Below are 26,835 nucleotides of genomic sequence, written 5' to 3'. Positions count from 1 at the left end.
AACCATACCACCCCCCCGCCCCAACTCACACACACACTCCCCAGAAAGTTCAGAGTGACAGCATTTATTTCCATCACTTCTGTGTTACAGTGGTGTCATGATACACTCAGGACCAGTTTCTTTTCTTTGTTATCAATCATATAGATGACTTTCATTTAGAACTTTAGTTAAAGCCAACTGAATTTTCACACTTACTCTAAACATGACACATTCCAAATGTAAGACCCGTATCTCTTGGTTTTCCAGCAATGTGAATTCACCTAATCCATTATGTTACTGCACATCACAGATTATTAGAAATTATGGAGAAAACCCATTTTCTCTTCAGAGTGGCCTAGTAATAAGGTACACAATAGGTACAGAAAAAATTCTAAAGACTCTACATGTGAAATGTTTGCACTCAGGTCATCTTGGGGTGGGGGAGGAAATCATTACTGTGATTTTTGTCTCAGGCTGACCTAATAGGGTTAAAAAAAACCCTCTTCTTTCTAGGGAGCATCAATTTAGATGCTGCATGGGTAGGTAGCCGGGTCTTCACCCACGCCAGTCCTCAGCAGCTCCTCTCCCAGCGCACTGCTGAAGCAGCTAAGATGAGTAAAGGAACTACATTGAGGGCGGGAACACTGTGAGCTTTCCCCACCGGTAGATATCTAAAAGCTGTGCTGTCCAAAATCTCTCACTGCTCGGATCGCCAATGTGGTGTAGACTGAGCTACACTGTATGTAACAGGTCAAAACCTCAATTTCCACATAAAAGAATCCAAATCCACCTAAACCCTGCAGATATGCAGCTTCTGCTGTTTAAGCACCCACTTAACAACAGGAGTTTGGCACGCAAAAGAATTATCATATAATCTCTAGGCGTGTTAGGAGCAGCTCTGTGCAAGTGCTTACAACAAAAAGAAGATAATGTCATGCTTTAGACTTTCACTTCCTCCTTAAACTAGAAATGCATTTCACAGTGATGTGCACATCTTTGAGGAACTGTTTTCAGTAGCACCCCTACAAGAAAAAGCTCCAGAAGTCTTACCCCCATCTCCCCTGTGGCCTGCACACATGTGTGGTTTCTTTCTTCTCTCCTCAAACTAAGATTGTAGCCTCTGTAATGGTGTGTTACAGTGAAGTGTGTGGGGGCGGGAGGAGGGGGAGTTGGGGGTATGCTTTGTGAAAATGTTGTTTTTCAATTATGGGAAGAAGAATAAGTGTCTGCTGTTTCTGTTATAGGTAAAATGGGCATCAATTACATAAATCAAAATTACATTCTAGAGCAGTGGTTCTTTCCTCCATTGGATTTATTAAATGGTGATTGCCAGCAGGGAGGGGCTGGGGGAGGCAGAAAAAGGTAAAGGGGGGATAAATGGTGATGGAAGGCATCTGACTTGGGGTGGTGAACACTCAATACAGTGTACAGACAATGTGTTGTGGAACTGTGCACCTGAAACCTGTATAATTTTGTTAACCAGTGTCACTCTAATACATTCAATACAAAAAAATGAAAATAAAATCTGTACATTTTATAGAACATCTTTTCAATCGTCTTAATGCAATTATAATGCAGGCAAGCACCTGAATTTAATGTGTTAGTGTCAGTCAGGATGTTCTCACTGAAAATAAATGCGGGCTGTCAGGGAAGGTGTAGGGGGGAGGTAATTTGGGATATGAATCAGGGAGAAAGCCGCTGTCAGGCTTATGACAGCTCTACCAAGTGGGGTCAACTGAAAAGAATCACAAAACATGGAAAAGTGACAGTTTCTCAAAACATTACTTTGTGGAGAATTTGAATGTCATGAATTCAACATATTGTTTTCAATGTGACACCATTTAAACAAGCACACATCTGTTTACTTTTTCAAAAGGCAACCACCCGCATTTCACCTAGAACGTGTACTCACATCACTGGCAATGTTTCTTGACGCTTTGGCTGCAGTGATGGGAATAGCGTCTCCCAGCACATTGTTGCCCTTGGCTATTAAATCATGCCAGTCCCGTTTGTAGCAGACCTGGGACAGAAGAAGAAACGGGATGTCAGCATGCTGTGTATTCATCCGCTGAAGTGATTCCTCAGCAGCTGGGATTGTTTTATCCCTCTGCAGATGGAAGCTAAAAGAATCTTCTAGAGCAAAATGTCTCATTTTACATAGCATGGATTTACTGGGCTCTGCACTAATTATTCACCCAAATCTGGTTTAGGCACATATTGAAGAGGGACATGAGAAACTGGAGTGGGTCCAGTTTGTGGATCTAATAAAGGTTCTGGAGACCAGGGTATGTGAGGACCAGCTGGAGAAAATGAAGTTGTTCAGTCTTATGAAAAGGTCAAGGGAAGATCTGGTGGTAAGATCTAACAATTTTAGGATTGTTGTTTAAAAAATATATATTTTCTTTATTCTTATTTTTCTGGAGGATAATAACCTCCTCCATATGCAAAAATTAGGAAAACTAATTGGAGGTTTAGAGAACTAGATGTTAAGCTCTACATAAAGAAGAATCCTTTATGGTGATTGTCAGGGGGAAAGGGAGGGATGGGGTGGTAGGAGAGGATACAGGGGGAAAATGGTGATGAAAGGAGACTTGACTTGGAATGGTGAACACACAATACCAAAAACAGAAACCTATATAATTTTATTAACCAATGTCACCCCAATAAATTCAATACAAAAAAAAGAAAGAGTGAGAGGAAGAAAGGAAGGAAGGAAGGAAGGAAGGAAGGAAGGAAGGAAGGAAGGAAGGAAGAAAGAAAGAAAGAAAGAAAGAAAGAAAGAAAGAAAGAAAGAAAGAAAGAAAGAATCTTTTAAAGTTGTCTTACACTTTAAGAGGCCAACTCAGAGGTATAGAGCCATCATCATTGGCTAGGCTGCAACGGAGGCCATGTGGAAAACTGACCTAAGTAATTGTCAAGGCCCCATCATACCTTAAAATTTTATTATTTTATCACCAGTTCTGTATTTCACACCCCATCGAAGACCCTACTTACATCACTTATATTGTAAGCATTGCACTTGGCCTGTAGAAACTGAGGAAGATCAGGACTCATCGTGTATTTATGTTTCACATCTTCTCCTTTAGCTTTGTATAAGATCTGCAACACACAGCCACAAAACCAGAATGCATTACAAATAGTATAAAAAGGAAAATGCATTAGTTGCATGCTTAAAGGAGTTATTCCCAGCACAATCCCCACCATTTCTATTGTGCAAAAGTATCAAAGGCATTTTCCTGTTTTTAAGAAACTCAAGCACCTTGTTGTCTTTAGGAAGAGCCAACAACTCTGTGTATTATAATAGAAAAAAATCCTTAAGAGAATAGAAATAATTTACTGCCAAAGATAAATGAAAAATAAGTCAAAATGTGAAACTCTAACATGAATTACACCAAAGCCAGAAAAGTTCATTCTTTGCTAGTGGAGCTAATAGCTCTTAAAGTCTTCTGTTGTTTTGGTTTGGGCTTGTTATTTTTAGAGAGAAAATGATGGTTAGAATGTCTTTCACTTCTGCTTTAAACTTTCCAATTATAATTGTACAAGTAAAAGCATATAATAATTTCCTCATTAAATGAAGTTGCTTATACATAAGTGTACTCAAAAGATTTACCATTCTGGATTTACCCTAGCTTGTCGTTTTAAAGATATCTGTAGATATCATATTATATCCTCCTCTTGGTGATAGAAACGAAAGAAATTGCTTAATTTCTAAAACTAAACTAGAACAGGAATCACAAGTAGATTTTCAGTCTCTCCATTATTTATCATACATACCTCCATTTCCCAGGCATGTCTATGTGGAACATCATATGTAAACTGGTGTATATGTATCACAAGTAAAGTCTGAGATGGCTGATATCTAAGTGCATCCTCAAATACTAATAAATTCTTCTAAGAATCCCAGAGCTATCCTTACTTCCTCACTGACTTTAGAAACCACTCCTAAGCATTCATATAATCTCATCAATTCTACTTTCTAAACATCTCCTTTCCCATTCCTACTGACTTAAAGTCCAAGTAAGCCTTCTGTTGGGTATCTGTAACAGCTTTCTAATTCATCTTCTTTTTCCAATCTCTCCCTCTCCAATACAGCCTCCATATTTTTTGTCAGATTTAAAACACAGATGTGATAATGCAACTCCATGAATTAAAAATATTCAATACATCTTACTACTTACCCCATAATGTCTAGACTATAAGTTGGCATACAAGACCCTCAAAGATCAGGTTACAATCCTGAACACTTCACTGTTCTTCCATTCATTACTTCTTCACTGTCATGCTTTTCCTTCCCGAATTTGCTAGGGAAGCTCTGGTAGGCAGTTACCTCTTCCCTTGTACTTACCGAGCATGTGTGTCTCCTGTAGCATTCATCTCTCTGTGTGGCCAAGCTGTTCTACCCACGACTTTCTTATACTCTTGTCCTATATTCTTGTTATAGCCTATATCCCACTAATCCTCGTCTACTTAATCTTTGTACCATCATCACATAATACAGTGCCTGGCACATGGAAGGTATTCAAAAACATTCATTCAATGAATTAATGAATGTGTGCTTTTGATGTCCCTTTGACTCTTCTATTCATCAGTCTTTCCTTTAGGTTAGACTTTAGCAGATCATATATATGACTTATGGACAGGCAGGCAAACAATGTACTAATCTCCACCAAGACATAAGTAAAAAAAAAAGTCTCTATAATAATTATCTATGGTGAAATGAGGTGCAAAATCATATACTCATGTGTATTATTTCCCTGTATTATATATAAACACTAAATATAAGGAACTTAATATAGAATTGGATATGATAAATTTACCACAATAAAGTGTCTGGGATTTAAGCTTAAAGTTAGTGTGTGTGTGTGTGTGTGTGTGTGTGTGTGTGTGTGTGTGTGTAGTAGAAGTAGTAGTAGAGCAGAATTTTTTTCACCATGTCAACTTATCCAATAACACAGTATTTCAAGGTAGTTAAAGAGGAAGAGGTTTCAAAAAGGAAGGTAAAAACCAAGATAAAAGAAAAAGAAAACATTAGTGACCAAGCTAAAAAGTATTGTAATTTTTAATTTTAAATTAAGGAAAAGATATTAGCTCAGAAGAATTTTTTAAAAAGTGGGCCAATATTTATTTTCTTGAAGCCTCCCTCCATCTTTTGCACCCTCTGTTTTGTTGTACTCACATCGCTGACTTGCTGTGTGTTCTGTTTTGCCTGGACCATAACTGGGGAGTCCACGATGCTGGTGAATTTGAGGGTGTCTGGATGCTGCCTGTACTTCTTTTCACTCAGGGCATCACCCGCCTTTTTAACCTTTTCTACATCCAGACTCCCAATAGGTATCCAGCCGATGCCTTTCATCCAGGTGTTGTAGTCTTCCTTGTAGGCATTCTACGGCAAAGGGAAAAAAGAGGAGTGAGCGCCCCAGGCAAGGGCTTCTCTCATGCAGGCTCTGACCGTGAAGGGAAATTGTCTTATGGCGTAAATGTCACTTACATTGCTCTGTATGTGCATCATGTTTTTAGACAACTCCAGGTCCATGGCATCAGGCAGGTAGGTGTAATGATGGAGTGGATGCTTATAGTTGGTATTGCTGACAATATCCTGAGCTTTCTTAGCTGCCACAACATTGAACATATCATGGGGTATGTTGAACTTCGTCTTTGTCTTCTCATAGTCATTTTTATATACCCGGTCTGATTGTATCTTGGCTACATTCATATAATGAACCAGTTTAGGATCATCTTGGAGACTTTGGAAGCCAACCATTTTCCCTTTGGCTTTTTCATAATCTTTTTTGTATTGAACCTATTAGAAACAAAGGTGGGCATATTTTAAAATGTATCAATGAAGATTTTACTAGCAATGAGACCATGGTTTGAAGCAATTGGGCTTTTCCAGAAATTACTTCAATAACCAAACAAGTAGATACTCGCTTATAAGTAGCCAGGTAAAATTAAAATGTTATTTTGAGCCTATTTGATTGTCTATAGCTGCTTCTGCTACCCCAGCAAGATTGGGGTAGGGGTGTTATCACTATTCATATCAATGACAAAGTAAAATAACTTCCTTCCCACTTAGATACTTGAGAGAGACAAATGAAAAGATAAATACTTCACAATCTCTACCAATGACGTTGGGCTGCTAAAGAAGATCCCAAATAGCTGGCTATTTGATTAGTAGAATTGTAGTGGTGGTAGTAGAATTTTAATGAGTTTGCATATTCAAAGGGAGACCCAGAGCCAGTAATGTGTAAACATTAATTGGCTCTGAATAATAGTGAGGAGAACTGAGCTTCCTTGGGGAGATCTGGGAAGAAACCTGGGAAACCGAGAAGCAGAGATGTGAGGGAAGGTTTGTGTGTACGGGGGTGGGAGAGAGGGGAGACTGGAGGAAGCCACCCACAGAGGAAGAGGATCAGTGAGAAATTCTGGATGGCAGGGCCTTTAGGACACAGGCCTTTATTACTCAACTGTCACGTAGTTACCCTGGTGCAATGTCAATTTCATTTCAGTCAGTGACATTGTGCTTGGGACTTGGGGGAAATCAAAAGCAAGGGTCTGTGTTCTGTCCTTGGATCATGCAGAGCAGAAAGAGAAGTAAATCCGGGGAAGGAGAACCCAGGAAGCCAGAGCAATACCATCATAAACAAACCAGGAGACAGGGAATCACAAAACAAAAACCTCAGGACAACTGCAGCAGTACAGGCAGGGTATCCCACTTCCTACAGGACAACAGGTGGGGGCCCGAGTCCATTGTATTTACATTTAAGAGCAAAGGGACTTCAGCTCGCAGCTGGGTAAAAGTAAGACAGCAAAAGAAACAAAGTTCCTAACTGTAATGGAATGGAATGACAGACAATTGGAGGCTATAAAAATCGAAGCCGAGTCATCATCTGAAGAAGCAATAGGGAACTCATATAAATTAAGCAATTTTTGGGACAAAATTTTACCATTAGGAGGCTGTTATACTTAAATAGTATGTACCTTATTTATTTTCACAAGGAGAATAAAGTGCATCTGTATAGAAATATTGATGAGAATTTTTAATTAGGGTGCTTGATTAGAGCTGATCAGATCTGTTTAAGGAACTTTCTTTTCTAAACAGTTTTCGACCAGACTTGCTTCCAGGTGGGGACAGCAGACGTGGGGACTTTGGGATAACAAGTCCACCCGCCCACAGTTTCTGGTTACACACAGGTGACCACCAGCTGGACTTACGTCACTCGCCGCCTGCCTGGCAGCCTTGGCAGCTTTGATGGGAATCGCATCAGTTCTCAGGTCGTACCCCTTCTTGCTCATATCTTTCAAGTCTGCTTTGTACATATTCTGAAAGAGAAATGTCATTTAAGTATAACTCAGTCCACACTTAGAAAAGACTTATCAGCAGCCCGCAGCCGAGCCCATGCGCACACCTCACTGATATTGTAGGCATTGACTTTAGCCTGGATGAACTGGGGCAGGTCCGCTGGCAGGCTATATTTGTGAAGAGTTTCCTCTCCTTTGGCTTTGTAGGCAATCTGAAAGAGGAAAAAAATCTATAAACAAACTAATAAAGTAGGAAAAAGGACTTAATGGCACAGGAAAAGAATTTTAGGGAGAGTTGCATGCCAGAGGTGCTTTTTATGACTCTTTGTGCAGTCCCCATATTCACCTGCAAATATCTGAAGGCATTCAAGGTCTCACATGTAATTACACAGGGTCTTATCTTCGTGCTGGTTCAGTCTGGACAATGGCCTCTTGGTATGTATGCACTACAAACCCCTGGACCGAGGTCAGGGCACCTGCTGGAAGTTAGCCTAGGGAGGTGTCCTGATGAAAATGTGAATGTGTAGACACTTTCCTGAGCATAAGAGAGGCTAATACAGTGGGATACACCAACCATCTCTATTATACTCTGTGGGCTCCTAAAGGGAGTGATGGATAGTTTGACTATTACATGATTTTTGTCTTAGTTCTGACTTAAAATATAACTCCTCCATATGATATAGTGCCTCTATTCATCTTCCTGGTCTTTCCTAGAAATAGGCGTGTAGTGTTTCTTGTTATCAAGAGAAGCCCCTCATACCTTCTCCTTGGAAATCAAGGCCCAAATACTGGAAGGACAGTCCACTGTACATAATACTCTTAAGATCTGAATTAGGAGTGCTTTGTTAATGAAAAGCTGAGGGAATTATACAGTTGCTCATGTAATTGAGTCTCTTCAGATTCCATAATAACTACAGGTGATCAGTACAGTTGGAATACAAATGTGTTTGTATTAGTTAGCATTCATGGAGACACAGATAAGATTCACACTTACATCACTCCTCTGGGCCTGGTTAATCTTAGATTGTACTGTAATTGGAGCATCTTCAATCGAGGTAAACTTGAAAGTATCTGGATGTTGGCGATATTTTTTCTGTTTGGTGAATTTAAAAAAAAAGAAAAACAATTATATTACTTGTACTGAAGGCTAATATATGAAAACCTTTGAAATTTATTTTGGAGAGACATGACTTTTCCTGATTTTAAAATGTGAAAACACTAGATTTTTGGTTGGTTTGGGGGGAAAAATGAATACAATGCAAAAGCCATTATTTAAAAATTGACTTAATCTTGGATTTGTCGATACAATTTTCAGGAACCAGACTTTACTCTCTTAATTTCTTGCTTATGACACAAAAGAGGGCACTCTCAGATAAGCAGAATACAGAAACATCCCAAATTTTTCTAAAAGATTAAGAGAAAACCACCCAGAAAGACAATTTGGGGTTCTTTGCACTAACAAGTTCTCAGAGATGTCATTTCCCCCATCACACCATTAGCAGTTAAAGTAGAGAAGCTCTCTAGTCGAGCGAGGAGGAATTGGGGAACTGGGACAGTAGCTAGGGATTATTAAAAAAGAGAGGAAGTGCTCTAGCTGGTTTGGCTCAGTGGATAGAGTGTCGGCCTGGGGACTGAAGGGTTCAGTTCTGGGCAAGGGCACATGCCTGGGTTGCGGGGTTGATCCCCAGTCGGGGGCATGCAGGAGGCAGCTGATTAATGATTTTCTCTCATCATTGATGTTTCTCTCTCTCTCCCTTCCTCTCTGGAATCAATAAAAATGTTTTTTTGGTTTTTTTTAAAGAGAGGGAGTACTTTTGCTCTGCAAGCCTTAATATGGTTAGTACTTAGATTGTCACCAAAGTGCTGAGAAGTCACAGGAGAGGAAACACTGGAAGCTGACAACTTCTAGCTACCCTTATCACTATATTCTTCTTCACCTATTCTCCCACAATTGCATCACTCTTTCAGCTTCAGGCTTCTGACAACAATCAACTCAGAACTTTTTTCTGAAAAATTTCCGAGTAGATACAATGGTCTTCACCAAAAACAAACAAAAGCACAAAACAACATGAACAACAAAATCTTGAGTGTGGAAGACAACTCTCACTGAGCACCTCTGCCCCTTTTTTATGTAGTTTAACCTCCTTGATGATGGGTTTGCCTGGCAGTAGCGGGATGTTTCACTGTAGGCAGAGAAGGGACAGATCACCTGGTTGCTTTGAGGCTGTAAGATCATCGTTGTTTTTTCTTAGACTAAATAATAACTTATATACTACTTCACAGTCATCGAGAATATGACATAGGGTATAATACTGAACACAATTCCTATAATATTCTTTATATACATTATTCACAGTCACCGAAAAGTGGAAAAATTCATATGTCCACCAACTAGACAACAAAAATGCAACATAGCCATACAAATGACTGCTACTCAATAATAAAAAGAAAGGAATTGCAGACACATGTAGGTATATGGATGAACCTTAACAACATTATTCTAAATGAAAGAAGACTGATATAAAGGAATTTTCTAGAAAAGCAGAACACTAGAGACAGAAAGTAGATGAGGGGTTGCCTAGAACTGAAGATGGGAGCAGGAATTTTACAAGGAATCTTTTTGGAGAACTAGCAGAATTTAAAAATTCGACTGTAATGATGATTGTATAACTATAGGAACCTATTAAAACTAATTCAGGTGTACACTTAACATAGTATTTTATGGTACCTTGATAAAGTTGTTAAAATATTTTTATCATGAACGGTTCCCATACGTGATTTATCTACCAGAATAATTCATGCATGTGTTAGTTTTCCCCCTCAGCAACAATCGCTAGAGAATGAAGTGGTAAAGGAGACACTTCCCATGGTTTGGGGAATTTCCTCATGGCACATGCACAAATCTCTCTGTGACAAATGAATGCACTGGCTTTACCTCATTAAGGATGTCTGAAGCTCTCTTTGCCTTTTCCATTTCTAAGGACCCATAAGGCACCCAGCCACAGCCTTTCATCCAGCTGTTGTAGTCAGCTTTGTATTCGACCTAGAACACCAAGAGAAAGGTTACATTTCTTTTGCTCAGCATCATGCTTATTCGAAAAATCATTAACATGTTAAGATTTCTGACCAGCTTTCTTACTCCAGACATTAAGGTTATTTTAAACATATCCTTGGTGAGAGATTTTAACAGCCCTTAGGTTCTCACTGCTTTCCCAGTAGGCATATGTTTCATTTCATCTTTATTTCCAGCTGAGTGGAAGTTCAATCAGGAAAATGCTAATTTCAAAGCTGCATTTCAAGGAATAAGTGAAGTTGTTATATTTATATAATCAAATGTGAGAGGTTTGCTCATTAGAGCTCTAAGTATTATGTGTAAATGGTCAAATTAGGACTGAAGACCACATTAAAGTTGGATAATTTTGCTCATTTTCTGACAAGAGTTGATAGTAGTTGTTTGCTCGCAATGCCCTTCATGTGTAATAGGCAGCTTAGGAGTTTTTCTACATTGGCTGACAGTGCACTTTAACACAGTTGTGCTCATTAATTTGCTTATCATTTGGAATTGGTTCTATTTTGAGGACACTTACTTAATATTATTAAAATAATGAGTTACCCTTATTATCTAGCTATGATAGTACCTAAACTTAAACTCTAGAATCTTCAAATTGTTGTTCTTTAGTGTGGGCCTTCTAATTAGAATGAAAAAAAAAATCAAGAAACCATATGGTTCCTACCTGTAAGAGGCTTACAGTTTTTTTTTGGAGGAAGAAACATAGCAAAAATTAAACAAATAAATAAGATGACTATGTATAAAATAGAATTCTTAGTGATGGAAATGTTGGTATCCCATGTTCAAATCGGCATTATTCACACAGCCAAAAGATGGAAGCAACCCAAATGTCCACTGACTGGTAAATGGCTAAACAAAATGTGGAGTAGCATAAAATAGAACTATATTCGCCTCATAAAGGTAGGAAACTCTGACAAATGCTACATGACTGATGAACCTTGTGGACATTACACTAAGTGGTTAGGATTAGGGGAAGCCACTCACAAAAAGACAAATATGGGATTATTGCATTTACATTTGGTCTCTAGAGTAGTCCAACTCATAGAAACAGAAAGTAGAAGGGTGGTTCCAGGGGTTGAGGGAGGGAGGAAATGACGAGTGGTTGTTTCGGTGTGTAGAGTTTCAGTTTTGGGAGATGACAACATTCTGGAGATTGGTTGCACAACAAGGTGAATGTAATTAACTGCTACAGAAATGTAGACTTAAAATGGAAAAGATGGCACATTTATATTAAGTGTATTTTGCCACATCTTTAGAAAATAGAATTGTTAGGATAAAGTGTTCAATTGAGTAGCTCAGACAAATTAATTTGCCTAAAAAAGTTTTGATCTGCGGAAAAAAGTCCAGCTACTATAAAAAAATTGATGCTGTAATTATATATCTTATTTTTAGACAAGATAGAAATCTATGTAAAAAATTATTGATAGTGATAATAATCATAGTGGATGTTTTTTGAGAACTCACCAAGACCTGGCACCCTGCTAAATATTTTTGCAAACATTTAAATCCTCAAAACAGTTATTTTGTTTTATTCCAATTTTAGAAGGAGGACTGTAGACTCAGCAAAACTGATAACTTTCCCCAAGGGAAACACTGATGGGGTACATACTAGACCCAGGTCTCTCCAACTCTGAAGGGTGTGCTCTCATAGAACCACAGGGGTAACTTTCCTATTACAGAGTTCTTACATACAGAAGATCATGCAGACACCTGTGAGAAATGCCAAAAAACTCACTCCACTTAGAAATCTTTCTCAGTTCCTACTTTGATTTAGGAGGGAATAGAGGAAATCGGATACTCACATCGCTCTGCAGTGCATACGCCTTCTTGGCAAGGTCCAGGTTGATGCTATCAGGCGGGTAGCTGTAACTGTGTGGGACGTGCCTGTAGTCCATGTCACTGGCAATTGCCTGAGCTTTCTTAGCCTGAGTGACTTGGAGCATATCAAGAGGTGCCGTGTAGATAGTTTTTGACTTTTCATAGTCTTTATGATATTCACGCTGTGAACAGGAAATTACCATTTATTACCTTAATGGATTTCCAGAAAAAGCACAGAGATCTCTCATCAACAACAAATATGAGTTCAGAAAAACAGATCCAAACATCTGAGTAGCTATTTTTTCTAAAATTTCTTCATATGTTACACATTGTTGAAATACTCCCCAAAATCATACATGGACAGATCTTCTCAAATCTCTTTTTAGATCAAAGTACAACTGTCAGACATCAGGAATGGGCCATGGCTTCTGCTTCAGCCAGGTATTACTTTATTTTAAAACAGGGGTTTTCAAAGACTGCTAACGAACTATATGATCTATGGAGGTAATCTATCCTTTGAAGAGTTTTCCAATAAGGGGTTTTTAAAAAATATATATTTTATTGATTTTTTACAGAGAGGAAGGGAGAGGAATAGAGAGTTAGAAACATCAATGAGAGAGAAACACCAATCAGCTGCCTCCTGCACACCTACAACTGGGGATGTCCCCGCAACCAAGGTACATGCCCTTGACCGGAATCGAACCCGGGACCTTTCAGTCCGCAGGCCGACGCTCTATCCACTGAGCCAAACCGGTCAGGGCAGGGATTGTTTTTTTGATTGACCAATCATTTCATACTTCTGGTTTTATAAGATGACTGCTTGGTAAACAGAAGTGTTTACTTGATTCTTGGAGTTTCTAAAGTCATCTTTAAAGGAATAGTTTCTGATTTTTCAACCTGACTATTCCACATTTGACAGGAGATAACCGGCACTGAGAATCTCAAAGGTTTTTTCATACCATGTTTAATTTTGGTAACAATTTAAAAGAAACTTCAGATTGCAGTAGCTGTAACATCTCAAAGGAGAAATGTCTGTGAAGTTAAGCCATTAAAGTAACCTTGGCCCTCCTGTACAGTGTTCCCATAAAACAAATGTCCTCACTGAGCCTCAGAAGGCACTTCCATTGGCTGTTTTTCTGGAATGGTTAGCCAGGTTACTAACGAGGTCAAAGTCCCAGCTTCATCAACTGCCTTAATGAGAAAATTGCCATTAGGAAAATTCTAAACCCATTATATGTCCCCATAGTCATAGAATCATTAAAGACAGTGACCCAAGCTAACAAATATAGATGTGCATTATAAATCTGTAGAAATTCCTTTTGCAAATGATCCAGTCTATTAGGGAATGTGATCTTCCTTCTAATATTTTGTAGGTAGTAACTTTCACTGAATACATTTATCACTTAGTTGTAAAATCTAGATCCTAGTTTATAAAAATAAAATGTGAAAACTTTCTGATGGTATGCAAAAACATTAAAAAATTTAAAGATAGTTTGTCTTTATTACAAATAAACTGATAAAGCAATGTTGCAACAGCAGTTGGTGTGTGGGAGTGTTTTTAACTCTTTTGTTTATGTTCATACCCGTTCACACATACCTGCACATATAAAATGTTGTCAAAAGTCCAAAGGGCTTTAAAAGATTCTTTTAAAAAGCTATGCATGTTCTATACCTGCAGCTTAGCATTGAGCCAGGATATACTATCTAATAAAAGAGCAATATGCAAATTAACCACCACTCTGCTACAACCACAAGCCACGCCCACCAGCCAATCAGGAGTGAGTATGCAAATTAACCCAACCAAGATGGCTGCGGCCACAGAGTGAGCAGGAGGCTTGGGTTTCCCTGGCAATGGAGGAAGCCAAGCTTTCCGCACACCCTGGCAGGCTCAGGCCTCCACTCAAGGCTACAAAGTTTCAATTATAGAAGATAAATAAATCCCAACAAAAATGGCTGCGGCCATGGAGCAAGCAGGAGGCTTGGGTCCGCTCAAGGCTACAAAGTTTCAATTATAGAAAATAAATAAATCCCAGATACCAGGGCCTCTGCTTGGGTCACCAGGGAGCGTGGCCGGCCTGCAAACCACCACAGGCCCCTTGCCCAGGCTGCCCCATGCTCCAAGGGAACCCCCACCCTGATCCGGGACACCCTTCAGGGCAAACCAGCTGGCCCCCACTCGTGCACCAGGCCTCTATCCTATCTAATAAAAGAGTAATATGCAAATGGATCATCACTCCAACACACAAGATGGCTGTCCCCATGTGGACACAAGATGGCCACCACAAGATGGCCAGAAGGGAAGGGCAGTTGTGGGCGATCAGGCCAGCAGGGGAGGACAGTTGGGAGGGACCAGGCCTACAGGGGAGGGCAGTTAGGGGTGACCAGGCTGGCAGAGGAGGGAAGTTGGGGGAGACCGGGCCTGCAGGGAAGGGCAGTTGGGGGGGACCCAGGCCTGCAGGGGAGAGCAGTTGAGGGGGATCAGGCCTGCAGGGGAGGGCAGTTAGGTGCAAACAGGTTGGCAGGGGAGCAGTTAGGCATCAATCAGGCTGGCAGGGGAGTGGTTAGGGGGTGATCAGGCTGGCAGGCAGAAGCGGTTAGGGACAATCAGGAAGGCAGGCAGGCAAGTGAGCAGTTGGGAGCCAGCAGTCCTGGATTGTGAGAGGGATGTTCAACTGCCTGTTTAGGCCGGATCCTACAGGGATCGGGCCTAAACGGGCAGTCGAACATCCCTCGAGGGGTCCCAGATTGGAGAGGGTGCAGGCTGAGCTGAGGGACACCCCCGCCCTGTGCCTGAATTCCGTGCACCGGGCCTCTAATTATGTGATAATGGCTCATTAGTGACTATTCTTTTGGATGCAACATCAGTCAATTAAGAAGTGCTTACTGAGCACTATTATGTGCCTAGTGTTCTAATGGGTTCTGTGATAGGATGAAAAAACAAAGATAAATATACATGTGCTCTCAACAGAGAGCTATGACCTTTTTGAGTTAAGAACAGATAAGGAAGTAGAGAACAAGATAGTTTTATGTATATAAGCACGGTATACTGACGTAGTTCAGTGTGATATTATTAGGTAAAGTAACTGAATGGGATGTCTTAAAGTTCTTTATGAGTAAATGCAAAATGAATGAGAGAAGGTATCACATGAGCTCATGGGTAAAAGGAAAGCAAATAATACAAACATCCTTCTATTCAATAATGAAAAACTAATATTTGCAAGCTATGTTGAACATTCTTAACACTCTTACGTGATTCTCTAAATATTTTTTAAATACATCATATACTGCAATTTGCAATAGTAGATGTTTGCTCCTCTATAGTAAAAATTTTAACCAAAAGATAATAGATGGTCCATAGACAAGCCTTAGGAAATCCATAAATTCTCTGAAATGCAGGGAAAAGGCATGGAAAAAAGTTTGTTTTTCGAGATGGATAATCCAAATTCTTTATCAGATTCTTGAAGGGGCCTATGATTAATGAGCATTTTTCTAGGCCAATACTAATTACCAAATTATCAATAAAGAGCAATGATAGCTATACTAAGTTTTTTATCTGTTGACTCAAGATTTTCTTCCAAAATAAAGACAGTTTTAAAACCATGATTTCAAAGGTTATTTTTCAATTAGAAGAAAATATGACAACACCTAGTGATGTTTTCCAAAAGGTTTTAAGAATTACAACCAATATTCTATTAAATATCAACAAATTTTTCAAAGTGAATGGACATCAAGTACAAAGCAATAATTTTCCTCCTCAATCATGAGAGATGTAAGAACCTGGGAGATCATGCCACTTCTAAAGTTCTCCCCAGCAGTTTGTTGTTTTGAACCTGAGAGGTCTGTGGATAGAGAATCCTTTTACTTGCTACTGCCCTTGGGCATGTTAACAGGGATGCCATCTTGAAAGCAAGACAGACTGACAAAAGCACTCACGTCACTCTGCATTTTGGCTGTCTTCAGAGAGTGCAGCATCTTGGGATCATCATTAATGCTGAGGGCTCCGATCATTTTCCCCCTGTTTTTCTCATAGTCTTTCTTGTACATCACCTGCAAAGACATCACACATGCCAGCTCCCACTCATCAGGGAACAGCACCGAGTTCCCCAGCCCAGCTCCCAGGCCATACTCACCTCACTAGCATTCTTGCTGTTGGCTTTGGCTGCCAGCAGGGGAATGGCATCCACTTTAATGTCAAATTTCTTAGCTTTGGTCTTCTCCCAGTCGTGCTTATAAACATTCTGGACAGGAAAATTTCAGCAAAGGAATTGTAAAAACATCTAACACAGATTCACCCAGTAAAAATAAAAACATTGAAAATGTGCATCTGTGGATTTCCCTATATATAATATATTTACCAAATGGTAGTATACTACTGATTTACCTATCATCCATCTTTATTTCCCCCCCCCCCCCGCAAACTACCAAATAAGTATCACATCCTTGTTCTAATGTTCTGTGAACTTCCTGAAGACTCTGCTGTCCTGATGTATAAAGGATAATATAAAATAGAAACCACTAGGAGGTGAAATATGACATTCACGTGGGAGAGATCTTGTAAAACTCTAGGGATTAGCAGAGGAGTAACAGAGAATGTTTCTGACAGTAACAGAGACTGTGGTAAATAAAACCTGATAACTAAGTAAGATCTTTAAGGGTACTTAGGTCTTAAAAACTCTGCTTACACCCTGATAACAATCTCACAGTTGTTTATTTGCATAGCTCTTAGTCCAGCCTTTTGGAACACCTACGGCATTGCCTCTTTTCATGTGCATATAAACATAGGCCTCTGTGGCTTTGGTACTCACATCACTCAGGTTATAGGCGTTGACTCTGTGCTGGATAAACTGTGGAGCGTCTGCGGGCAGGTTGCACTTGAACTTCTCACCTTCATGTTTTGCTTTGTAATTCAGCTGAAACACAGTAAAGAGTGGCCAAACAGTTCAGGATAGTCACTTTCTTGAATTTATGTAGAAGAATATGTATCGCTAAGTCATCACTACCATTTTGTTTTTGTTTTGTTTTTGTTTTTTAATGCCTCCAAGAAAGAGTCAATCCCATTGCAGTGCGGCCCAGAGCCCAGATGCTCAGTCCCTCCTTTGGGGCTTGTGGTATAACCAAACTTTGGGTTGTCATTTTGTAAATCCAATATGTACATGGTAAACTTATTGTCTGATCTAAACTTCTAGGCTGTACCCTGAAGGCACAAACACCCTGAATCTATGAAATTGTGTAAGAGCACTAACAACAACAATAATAATTCTAAATAACATGCTAGCAGAGTTAAAAAGATATGTAAATTCTTATTAAAAAATACGAAATATAGGACTTTATTTAAAATTTTTAGAAGTTACATTAGGTGGAAGGAAGGCAACATAAAGAGCAAACAGGGCTGTTGAATTGTGGAGGAGGAGGCGAGTGGACAAGATTGAGAAGGATTGTGCAATAAGCATCTTCAAAGTAGAGCCCTTGCCCTAACCAGGCCAAGGAGAAGAGTGTGTGGGGGACTAGGCACTGCACACAGCACTGTATTTCATCTTGTCAAGTTCAGTGGGGTCAGTGGTATTAATGATTAGCTGTTCTTTCTGGGGCAAAAAATGTTAATATGCTAGGAAGCATTGCATATGAACCAATATGACTTCTGGGTTATGATGATGCCATTCCCTTCTTTACCCATGGCACATGAGCGAATTCATGCCATTAAAACACGTTTCATAGAAGGGCAGTCTGTATGTTTTCATTTACTGTCTTGAGAAGGATGTGCTGCTCCTCAGCATTTAGTTGTGTTAGCACCTGGCTGCTCGGTTGGGTCTACCAATCAGCAGGATCGGCATCACCTGGAGCTTATCAGAGAGTCAGACTACTGAATCAGCATCTACATTTTAACAGGGGCACTGGGCCACCCACATGACTGTGAATGGTTTGAGAAAAACGGCAGCTTTCCCCCGATCTTAGTAGGACAGACCATTGTGCCATAGATCTTCCCTGACCACCCAATTTAATTCTGCAACTCCATCCTATATTTGTTTTTTTAAATTATTGTCTGATATCTTTCTCATTTCTGTGCTCTTTTTCTCATTGTAAAGTCTTTATTAGGCAACTTAAGAATGGGAAATGCTTGCCTTGTTAGCTACTCAAATGAATGCTTCTGTTGTTTATTTAAGTTACCATGGAATTTTAGTATGCACTATTTTTAGTATGCATTATTTTTGGTATGATCCCGATGAGCAAATTCCCACTAAAAATTAATGTTATTGAATAAAATTACTATTTTAATTATTGTTTAACATCATTTTTCCTGAGGCTGCAATTCAATCTAGCAGTTACTTATTTCTACAGAAATCATCCCCTCTTTTATCTCCTACCATTTCACCTCTTACTATTTATTGTCCCCCTCCCCAGTACGCTTCGGCCACTTCATTCCAAGATTTTAAAGAAATCTTGAAAAATGACATCGTTGGGATGATGGATACATGCATGAAGATTAAGCATGTAAATGCTTACGGTTCAAACAATCAAGGCATTCTGGGCCACCCACGTGCTCATCAATCAAGGCACTTACATCGCTAAGCTGCTTCGTGTTGAGCTGGGCTTGCAGCAGCACAGGAGTATCAGTGACGGCTGTAAACTTGGTCTTATCTGGATGAAGTTTGTACGCATGCTAGAAAAGATGTTCTTTATTGAAATTTCATGATGTCGTTTTATATTCTTGTTCATATACACACATATAAAACACATATATAAACAGAAAATGTTTCCAGACCAAAATAGTTTACTTCCTGAAAGTTTGGTTATGTTCTTACTTCCTCTCTCTCTCTCTCTCTCTCTCTTTCTCTTTCTCCTGAAGTTGCTTCTAAACTGGTCCCCTACTGCAGTTAGCAACCAGATTCATCTTCCCCATGCTGAAGCCCTACATGACTCTCCACTGGACTTGATATTCACTCTAAACTGTCTCTTGGCTTATAAGCTCTACCCTACAGAAACCACTCTTCCTTCATCTTCTTCCATTTTATCTCTTACTACTCAATACGCTTCAACCACCTCATCCCTTCAATCCTTTAATGCCAAGCTTGTTCTCTCCTTGGGCTCTTCTCATTGTTGCTCTTACCTTGATCTTGGCATGGCTGCCTTAGACTTTCCTTGACTATCCAATCTACAAGTCCATGCACTCCCTCTCTCCCAAAGCATCCTATTTTCATTCTGTAGCATTCATTCTACGTTAGCTATCTTAATGCCTGATATCTTTATCTTTCTTGTTCTGTGCTTTTTGTTTGTCGTCTGTATCTCCTATACCAGTGGTCGGCAAACTGCGGCTCGCGAGCCACATGCGAGCCGCGGTTTGCTGCTCTGTTGACTAATGAGTTTGCCGACCACCGTCTATACAAATGCACACTCCATGAGAGGCAGCCAACCTTGTCAGCACCGAGGACAGCATTTGGCACAAATTGGTTGAATGGATGAACACCCATTGCTCACAAATCTCCATGTCCTTCGTTTCCCTTGCGGTCATATATACACTAATGGAAACAAAGATTTCTGAAAGCTGAAATTATTTTGTAACAAATAGCCTTCTTCACAGTCATTTTTGTGTTCCCCAATTCTACCCAAAAGCCAAAATTTAAAATTTAATACCTCCAAAAGCATTTAAACTCCTGCTCAACTTACCACTAGATGGCACAAGCATTCTAAACCCAATTTCAGAAATTCACAGCAGCACTTACATCTTTACACTGGTCTAGCTTCTTGATTGCTTCATATTCTTGTGTGATTGTCTGAGGGAAATAGCATTTCCCTTTATCTTCTTCATATTCTGCTTTGTAATTTTTCTGTAATGAGAAAGAACGAAAATGATGACTGCTATTGCTCCCGGTGTTCCCGTGAGGCACAACCAATTGTCTTCAAACTTACCTCACTGTTCTGTGCTGAAACTTTCATGCAGTGTGTTTGATATGGGTCTTCAAAAGTGCCTATGTAATGTCCCAGAATATTCTGTACATACTTATCTTTATATTTAGCCTAAAAAAGGAAACATATGTAATTCAAATGGACAGTTATTTGTCAGACAGGAGGAAAGCCCCCCAACCCCAGAGGTTGGCATGGCCTTTCAAACCTCACTGAAGCTCTTCAGCAGAGTATCAAGTTGGTACTTAGGGGTCTCACAGTAATTCATGCTCTTTGCCTTTGTCTTCTCATAGTTTTCCTTGTACAATCTCTGTCAAAGGAAAAAGAAAATCAAACAAAGGGAAACACTCTATCGTGGTGTAAAAGCCATTCATTCACATCATTGCTGTACTTTAACTGAAAGAGAAAATTTTGTATTTTTTCAGCATCAATTTTCCACAAAGCAAAAAAGCAGGATGAGCATGGGAGAGGCTCATGTCTTGTATAACCTAGTCTGCTGATAAGGTTAAATATCTTTGCTTTACTTATCCTGATATTTCTCAGCTGGAATAAATCAGAGCATACAGGTGCTGCTGTCTAAGCAACTTTTGGTCTTGAAACAATCCTTTCCTCTTGAGTATGTAAAGGACAATTACTTTTTTAAGAGTTGGAAAAATGAGGTAAAAGGTGTAAAGTGAGCCTTAAATACTTAGGCACCGTCTTTTTTTAAATATATATTTTTATTGATTTAAGAGAGAGAAAGGGAGAGGGAGAGATAGAAACATCAATGATGAGAGAGAATCATTGATCGGCTGCCCTTGACCAGAATCAAACCTGCAGGCCAATGCTCTATCAACTGAGCCAAACTGGCTAGGACTAGGCACAGTCTTCAGAAAGTATTTAGTTCAGCACTTGATGAAAACCTCTGTAAGTTACCTTTTATCATTAAGGACAGATATTTTACTTTATAGTAACAATACATGAAAAGATGGGGTTTCTATTTTATTGTATGTATCATATATTTCTTCATATTCTCTTGTAATTTCCCCATATAGAAATGAAAAAAACATACTTACTAAAAACAGAACTATTTGTAAATGATACAGAATAGGAATTATTTAATTTTTGATATTAATTAGAAGAGCAATTTTGTAGTTTTATTTTTATTTTTTTTTAAATATATTTTATTGATTTTTTACAGAGAGGAAGGAAGAGGGATAGAGAGTTAGAAACATCGATGAGAGAGACACATCGATCAGCTGCCTCTTGCACACCTCCTACTGGGGATGTGCCCGCAACCAAGTTACGTGCCCTTGACCGGAATCGAACCTGGGACCTTTCAGTCCGCAGGCCGATGCTCTATCCACTGAGCCAAACCGGTTTTGGCTGTAGTTTTATTTTATATATAATAAGTATTGTAAAGGCTTTAAAATAAGATCAGAAAAAATAAAATGAGATCAGTATTTTGTAAAATTCCTAAAATAATGCTTTTTAAGTTATCCTTAATCTAGTTATTCCTACTTTGTCTTTAGCCTGATTTCTCACTTTTTGCCTTTTATTTATTTACCTGTCCTTACCTGAGGATATGTTTATTGATTTTTAGAGAGAGTAAGGGAGAGAGAGAAAAAAACATCCATTTGAGGGAAACATCATCAGTTGTCTCTCGTACATGCCTTAATCGGAGATCGAACCCACAACCTTCTGGTGTATGGGACGATGTTCCAACAAACTGAGTCACCCGGCCAAGGCTGCCTTTTATTTTTCTCTATGTATTTTTGTAAAATACCTTTCATCAGGTCATGGCATGGAATGAATATATGTTCATACATCCTGAGATACTAAGCCCATTTCTAGGAAAAACAATACAGAAAATGATATTGCTGATAAAATTTCCCCCTAATAAAACAGAAGGCAGTAAGGAGATGATGGGGGAACATTTACAATATTCACTGATGTCTCAAAGTACAGAGACATCATAAAAATGTGGAAGTTAATCATCCTCTACCACAGGGCTTTCATGTTTGACTTGTCATCCTGAATCTGAGATTTCACTTAGACTAACATCACAGCCAAGGTTACATTAAACAGCAAGTGCGGCCACATCTGAAAATCAGGGGGACTGACAAAAGCACTTACGTCACTCTGCATTTTGCCCGTCTTCAGAGAGTGCAGCATCTTGGGATCATCATTAATGCTGAGGGCTCCGATCATTTTCCCCCTGTTTTTCTCATAGTCTTTCTTGTACATCACCTGCAAAGACATCACACATGCCAGCTCCCACTCATCAGGGAACAGCACCGAGTCCCCCAGCCCAGCTCCCAGGCCATACTCACCTCACTAGCATTCTTGCTGTTGGCTTTGGCTGCCAGCAGGGGAATGGCATCCACTTTAATGTCAAATTTCTTAGCTTTGGTCTTCTCCCAGTCGTGCTTATAAACATTCTGGACAGGAAAATTTTAATAAAGGAATTGACAAAAGGGATCTGCATGTTATCACACTTTGAAGACTAAAAGGTAACCCAATACTTTGTCTTACTATAAAATAAAGAGACTGTTTTCATTGTCCACAAAATCATGCATGTTTTAGATACTTCTCCTCAAGCTGAAGCTTCTATCTACAAGATTAACCTTTTCTACTCTCCATTAGAACATTTTATCAAATTAACTTAATTCTAGTAATCATACTAATATATGATTCCTAACACTGGGTATTTTATAGGATGGCACAAAAAGTTTTATAGTTAACTTTTTATGGTATTAAAGCATTGTTTTAATTTGATCTCAAAATCCTTTGCAGAGCTTATTTTATAGTACTCATTGATGCTGGATAATATTAGTACTTATTTATAGGATTGTTGAAGAAATGGAAACCCCTAAGGGTAATTTGGCTTTCCTGTAGAACTAAGTCTGGAAATAAAAGATAGCACTGGATACCTGTTCTTATGCCTTTTGAATACCTTTTATCTTCCTTAGTGCAAGGACTCTTACATGTAGAAATGAGATCATTCATGTGAAACAAGAAACATTAGGGGCTTGGGGAATAAATGAAATAACACTCAATCTTTAAAAAATCAAATCCTGGAAGAAAATTAAACATAGTGTAATACAAATGAATATATGACTAACAAATCTAACATCAAATTGCCATTAGACACACATGAGTGGTGGCATTTTTTTAAAAATATATTTTATTGATATTTTACAGAGAGGAAGGGAGAGGGATAGAGAGCTAGAAACACTGATGAGAGAGAAACATCGATCAGCTGCCTCCTGCACACCTCCCACTGGGGATATGCCCGCAACCAAGGTACATGCCCTTGACCGGAATCGAACCCGGGACCCTTCAGTCCGCAGGCCGACGCTCTATCCACTGAGCCAAACTGGTTTCGGCAAGAGTGGTGGCATTTTGAAGGCTGGTTAAAATCTATTAGGACTGTCTCAGTGGTCGGCAAACTGCGGCTTGCGAGCCACATGCGGGAGCTGCGGTTTGCCGCTCTGTTGACTAATGAGTTTGCCGACCACTGCTGTAAGACATTACCCTTACCCAGAAGTTTTGACTTCAGGTTAAAGACATTAGTACATTATTAAAATGTTTTTTAAGTGTTTTTCCCTAAGGCAGTGGTCGGCAAACTCATTAGTCAACAGAGCGGCAAACTGCTGTATAAAGCTACTTACGTGATTGCTACACACATTTTATAAGGTAAAGTCAAAGTTACATTGGCAGAGGCAGAGGAACAGGATACAAATGTTAACTGCTCATCCCATCTTTTTTTTTTTTTAAGTTAGTTTTGTTTTTGTTTTTTTTAAAAAAATATATTTTATTGATATTTCACAGAGAGGAAGGGAGAGGGATAGAGAGCTAGAAACATCCATGAGAGAGAAACATCGATCAGCTGCCTCCTGCACACCTCCCACTGAGGATGTGCCTGCAACCAAGGTACATGCCCTTTGACCGGAATCGAACCCGGGACCTTTCAGTCCGCAGGCCGACGCTCTATCCACTGAGCCAAACCGGTTTCGGCCTGCTCATCCCATCTTTAGCATTATATTTATTTAGTGAAACACTTAACAAATAAAAGCACAAGTTATCGCATGGCATAGCGGTAAGGAACTCACATCACTCAAGTTATAAGCGTTGACTCTGTGCTGGATAAAGGCGGGAGTATCTGGAGGTATATGGCACTTGAACTTTTCACTTTCATGTTTTGCTTTGTAATTTAGCTGTGAGAGAGAGAGAGAGAGAGAGAGAGAGAGAGAGAGAGAAGATTAGTTCGGAAGAATTGTCTTAAGTACAAAAACTAATTTTCATCAAAGAAAACGTAAAATACATTTTGTTAAATAACACCTGACAAAGTTGTTAAGGTTAAAAGAGAAAGTTGGAGCGAGGGGAGGCCACCTTGCATTATTGACAACCGTGTGCTGGATGCATGACTGATATTGTCACATCTATTACCCTGGAAGGACCCAAGTGGAAGGAGGTGGCTCTTTCATCTGTGGTCCCCTTCCCATATATCACAATTGGCCCTGTGGATTCTGAGAGGACAGCCCTTTCAAATCTTTTCTTACAAATACAGGGAGGGGCAAAAATAGGTTTGTTTATGTGGAAAATAATACAATACTTAATAAGTAATGTTTTGCATACTCACAACTGTAAGCCTCCTTTTGGCCTAACCTGTATGGTTATGTCCCTGTGCAAACATTATGGTTTGTTGATACTCTAATTAAAGCCTTTCATTTCTTGCCATGTATCTGAGCTTACTTTTATTTTTTAGTTCAACATAAGTTTGGAAATTCATGCTTAAAACTTAAATGATAAAACTTATTACAAACACTCCATTTTCCAAAAACGTATTTGAGAGAGAAAAATCCCAGGTGTTAAATACCTGCTCTGGGCCAGGATGTGGACTATGCACACATCTCCTTTCACTTAATTTTCAAAACAACCACAAGTTTTAAAAAGGAAGTATGAGGCCTGAGAAGTTAAATGATTTGCCTAGACAGCTGGAATTTGAGTCCAGTTTTGACTTCAGAACTCATGTTCTCTTCAAGGCATTGAGCTACATCAGTCTCCGTTATAGAACCATTTTACTAGAATTATTATCCACCCAAGAAGATGGGGAAGATAAAAGACAACTAAATGGAAAAATATTTTAGGTGATTACACAAATATACAACTTACATAGCGTTTTGTGTAACTGTGACAAGTTACTGGATTTTCTGTATAGAGTTATGCTACATTTTCCCTCATAACGGCATTGCCTGGGTAGGTCAAGGAACTTACGTCACTCAGCTGTTTGGCATTGATCTGGGCTTGCAGCTGAACAGGCGAGTCGGTTACTTGAGTGAATTTTGTCTTATCTGGAGGGACTCTGTAGGTGTGCTGTGGGCAAGGAAATGAATCGAGTTTAGCAGATATCACCTGTCAAAACCACAGTGGCTGGTAGGACGGGTGAGCAGAACCTGTCGTTAATAAAACACTTATTTTTTTCTAATTAGACTGCGGCATCTGTGAGAGACACTTTTACAGTATACAAGAAACTCTCCCATATCTTCAGATGCCCAATAACACTTCTTAGGGAAAATCAGCTAGAATTAGCTCTTGAAATGTATGGATGATAGAAAAAATAGTATATCTACTATAAAATAAATTTTCTTTCATTTTTTTGGGTTGCATTTATTTGTAAAAATGTCAGAATTTTAAAGATATCTTGACCATGAGATGCCATGGAGGGCAGTCACATCCACAGTTCACACCACAGACTTACATCCTTACACTGATCCAGTTTCTTCATAGTTTCATATTCCTGAGTTATGGTCTGGGGGAAGAAGCCTTTGCCTCTGTCCTCTTCATATTCTGCTCTGTAGTTTTTCTACAAGGAAAAGAAATCGACATAAGGATGCAACCATTGTGTTCATGTAATTTGGAAAGTGAAGCAATTGTCTTAGAACTTACATCACTGTTTTGAGCCGTGACTTTTATGCAGTGTGCATAATACGGATCCTCATAGCTGCCTACATAATGTCCCAAAATATTCTTTAAGTAGGAATCTCTATATTTAGTCTGAAAAACAAGGCATTTCATTTAGTTATTTGTGAAATGATGGGTCTTTTCTTTAACAGGAGTAGTCGTAGGATTGCTTACATCACTGCTGAATTTCTGCAGAACTGCGTCCAGCTGAAATTTGGGGGTCTCGCAGTAATTTATGCTCTTTGCCTTTGTCTTTTCATAGTTTTCCTTGTACCGTTTCTGTAAAGAAAAAAAATTAGTTAAATTCCTGTCACTCCCATGCTGATGAGAGCATTTGTATTTTCCAACACTAAACCAAAGAAGAAAAAAAAATAGCCCCTATTAACTGCCTTAAAAACTGACAATTAGATGCTGGGGGTGTCATGAATGATAAGCCTTTTCTATTAGCGATTATTGTGAGGCCTAAGTTTTTAAGGTTCTTCAAAAAAAATTAATTAGTTACGGAGATTCTTGTGTATTTCTGAATTGCTATTCTCTGTCTCTCAACTCACATACCTTTCCCTCACTACAGGGGCCACAACAAACAGGAATATTCTGGGCAACAGTGAATTTTTCATTTTTTTATTTTTATTTATTTATTTTTTTATTTTTTTATTTTTTAATAAATCTTTATTCAGATTAGTACAATTGTTTCTTCTTTTTCCCCCCATAGCTCCCCTCCACCCGGTTCCCACCCCACCTTCTGCCCTTACCTCCCCCCCACTGTCCTCATCCACAGGTGTATGATTTTTGTCCAGTCTCTTCCTGAACCCCCCATACCCCTT

General features: G+C 39.2%; 1 protein-coding gene across 1 annotated transcript in view; it reads right to left on the bottom strand.

The window, feature by feature from the left end:
• The window catches only part of NEB (nebulin), a 198,051-nt gene that overhangs the window by 143,550 nt on the left and 27,666 nt on the right, over window positions 1–26,835 (bottom strand). Inside the window, exons 14-36 of the mRNA XM_080669929.1 lie at window positions 26,186–26,290; window positions 25,997–26,104; window positions 25,809–25,913; window positions 25,325–25,423; window positions 24,160–24,264; window positions 22,378–22,485; window positions 22,181–22,294; window positions 20,274–20,375; window positions 20,072–20,179; window positions 19,885–19,989; window positions 18,726–18,824; window positions 16,972–17,076; window positions 16,297–16,404; window positions 16,100–16,213; window positions 12,151–12,348; window positions 10,214–10,321; window positions 8,273–8,371; window positions 7,386–7,490; window positions 7,192–7,299; window positions 5,468–5,779; window positions 5,156–5,362; window positions 2,974–3,078; window positions 1,892–1,999 (exon numbers count right to left, since the gene is read on the bottom strand). Of these exons, the coding sequence (XP_080526055.1) occupies window positions 1,892–1,999; window positions 2,974–3,078; window positions 5,156–5,362; window positions 5,468–5,779; window positions 7,192–7,299; window positions 7,386–7,490; window positions 8,273–8,371; window positions 10,214–10,321; window positions 12,151–12,348; window positions 16,100–16,213; window positions 16,297–16,404; window positions 16,972–17,076; window positions 18,726–18,824; window positions 19,885–19,989; window positions 20,072–20,179; window positions 20,274–20,375; window positions 22,181–22,294; window positions 22,378–22,485; window positions 24,160–24,264; window positions 25,325–25,423; window positions 25,809–25,913; window positions 25,997–26,104; window positions 26,186–26,290 (2,835 nt within the window). The remainder of the gene's footprint in view (window positions 1–1,891; window positions 2,000–2,973; window positions 3,079–5,155; window positions 5,363–5,467; window positions 5,780–7,191; window positions 7,300–7,385; window positions 7,491–8,272; window positions 8,372–10,213; window positions 10,322–12,150; window positions 12,349–16,099; window positions 16,214–16,296; window positions 16,405–16,971; window positions 17,077–18,725; window positions 18,825–19,884; window positions 19,990–20,071; window positions 20,180–20,273; window positions 20,376–22,180; window positions 22,295–22,377; window positions 22,486–24,159; window positions 24,265–25,324; window positions 25,424–25,808; window positions 25,914–25,996; window positions 26,105–26,185; window positions 26,291–26,835) is intronic.

The sequence above is a fragment of the Plecotus auritus genome (assembly GCF_963455305.1).
Source record: "Plecotus auritus genome assembly, chromosome: 5".
Lineage (NCBI taxonomy): Eukaryota > Metazoa > Chordata > Mammalia > Chiroptera > Vespertilionidae > Plecotus > Plecotus auritus.
Note: the sequence above shows the minus strand (reverse complement) of the source record. Positions and strands in the feature narration are given on the sequence as shown.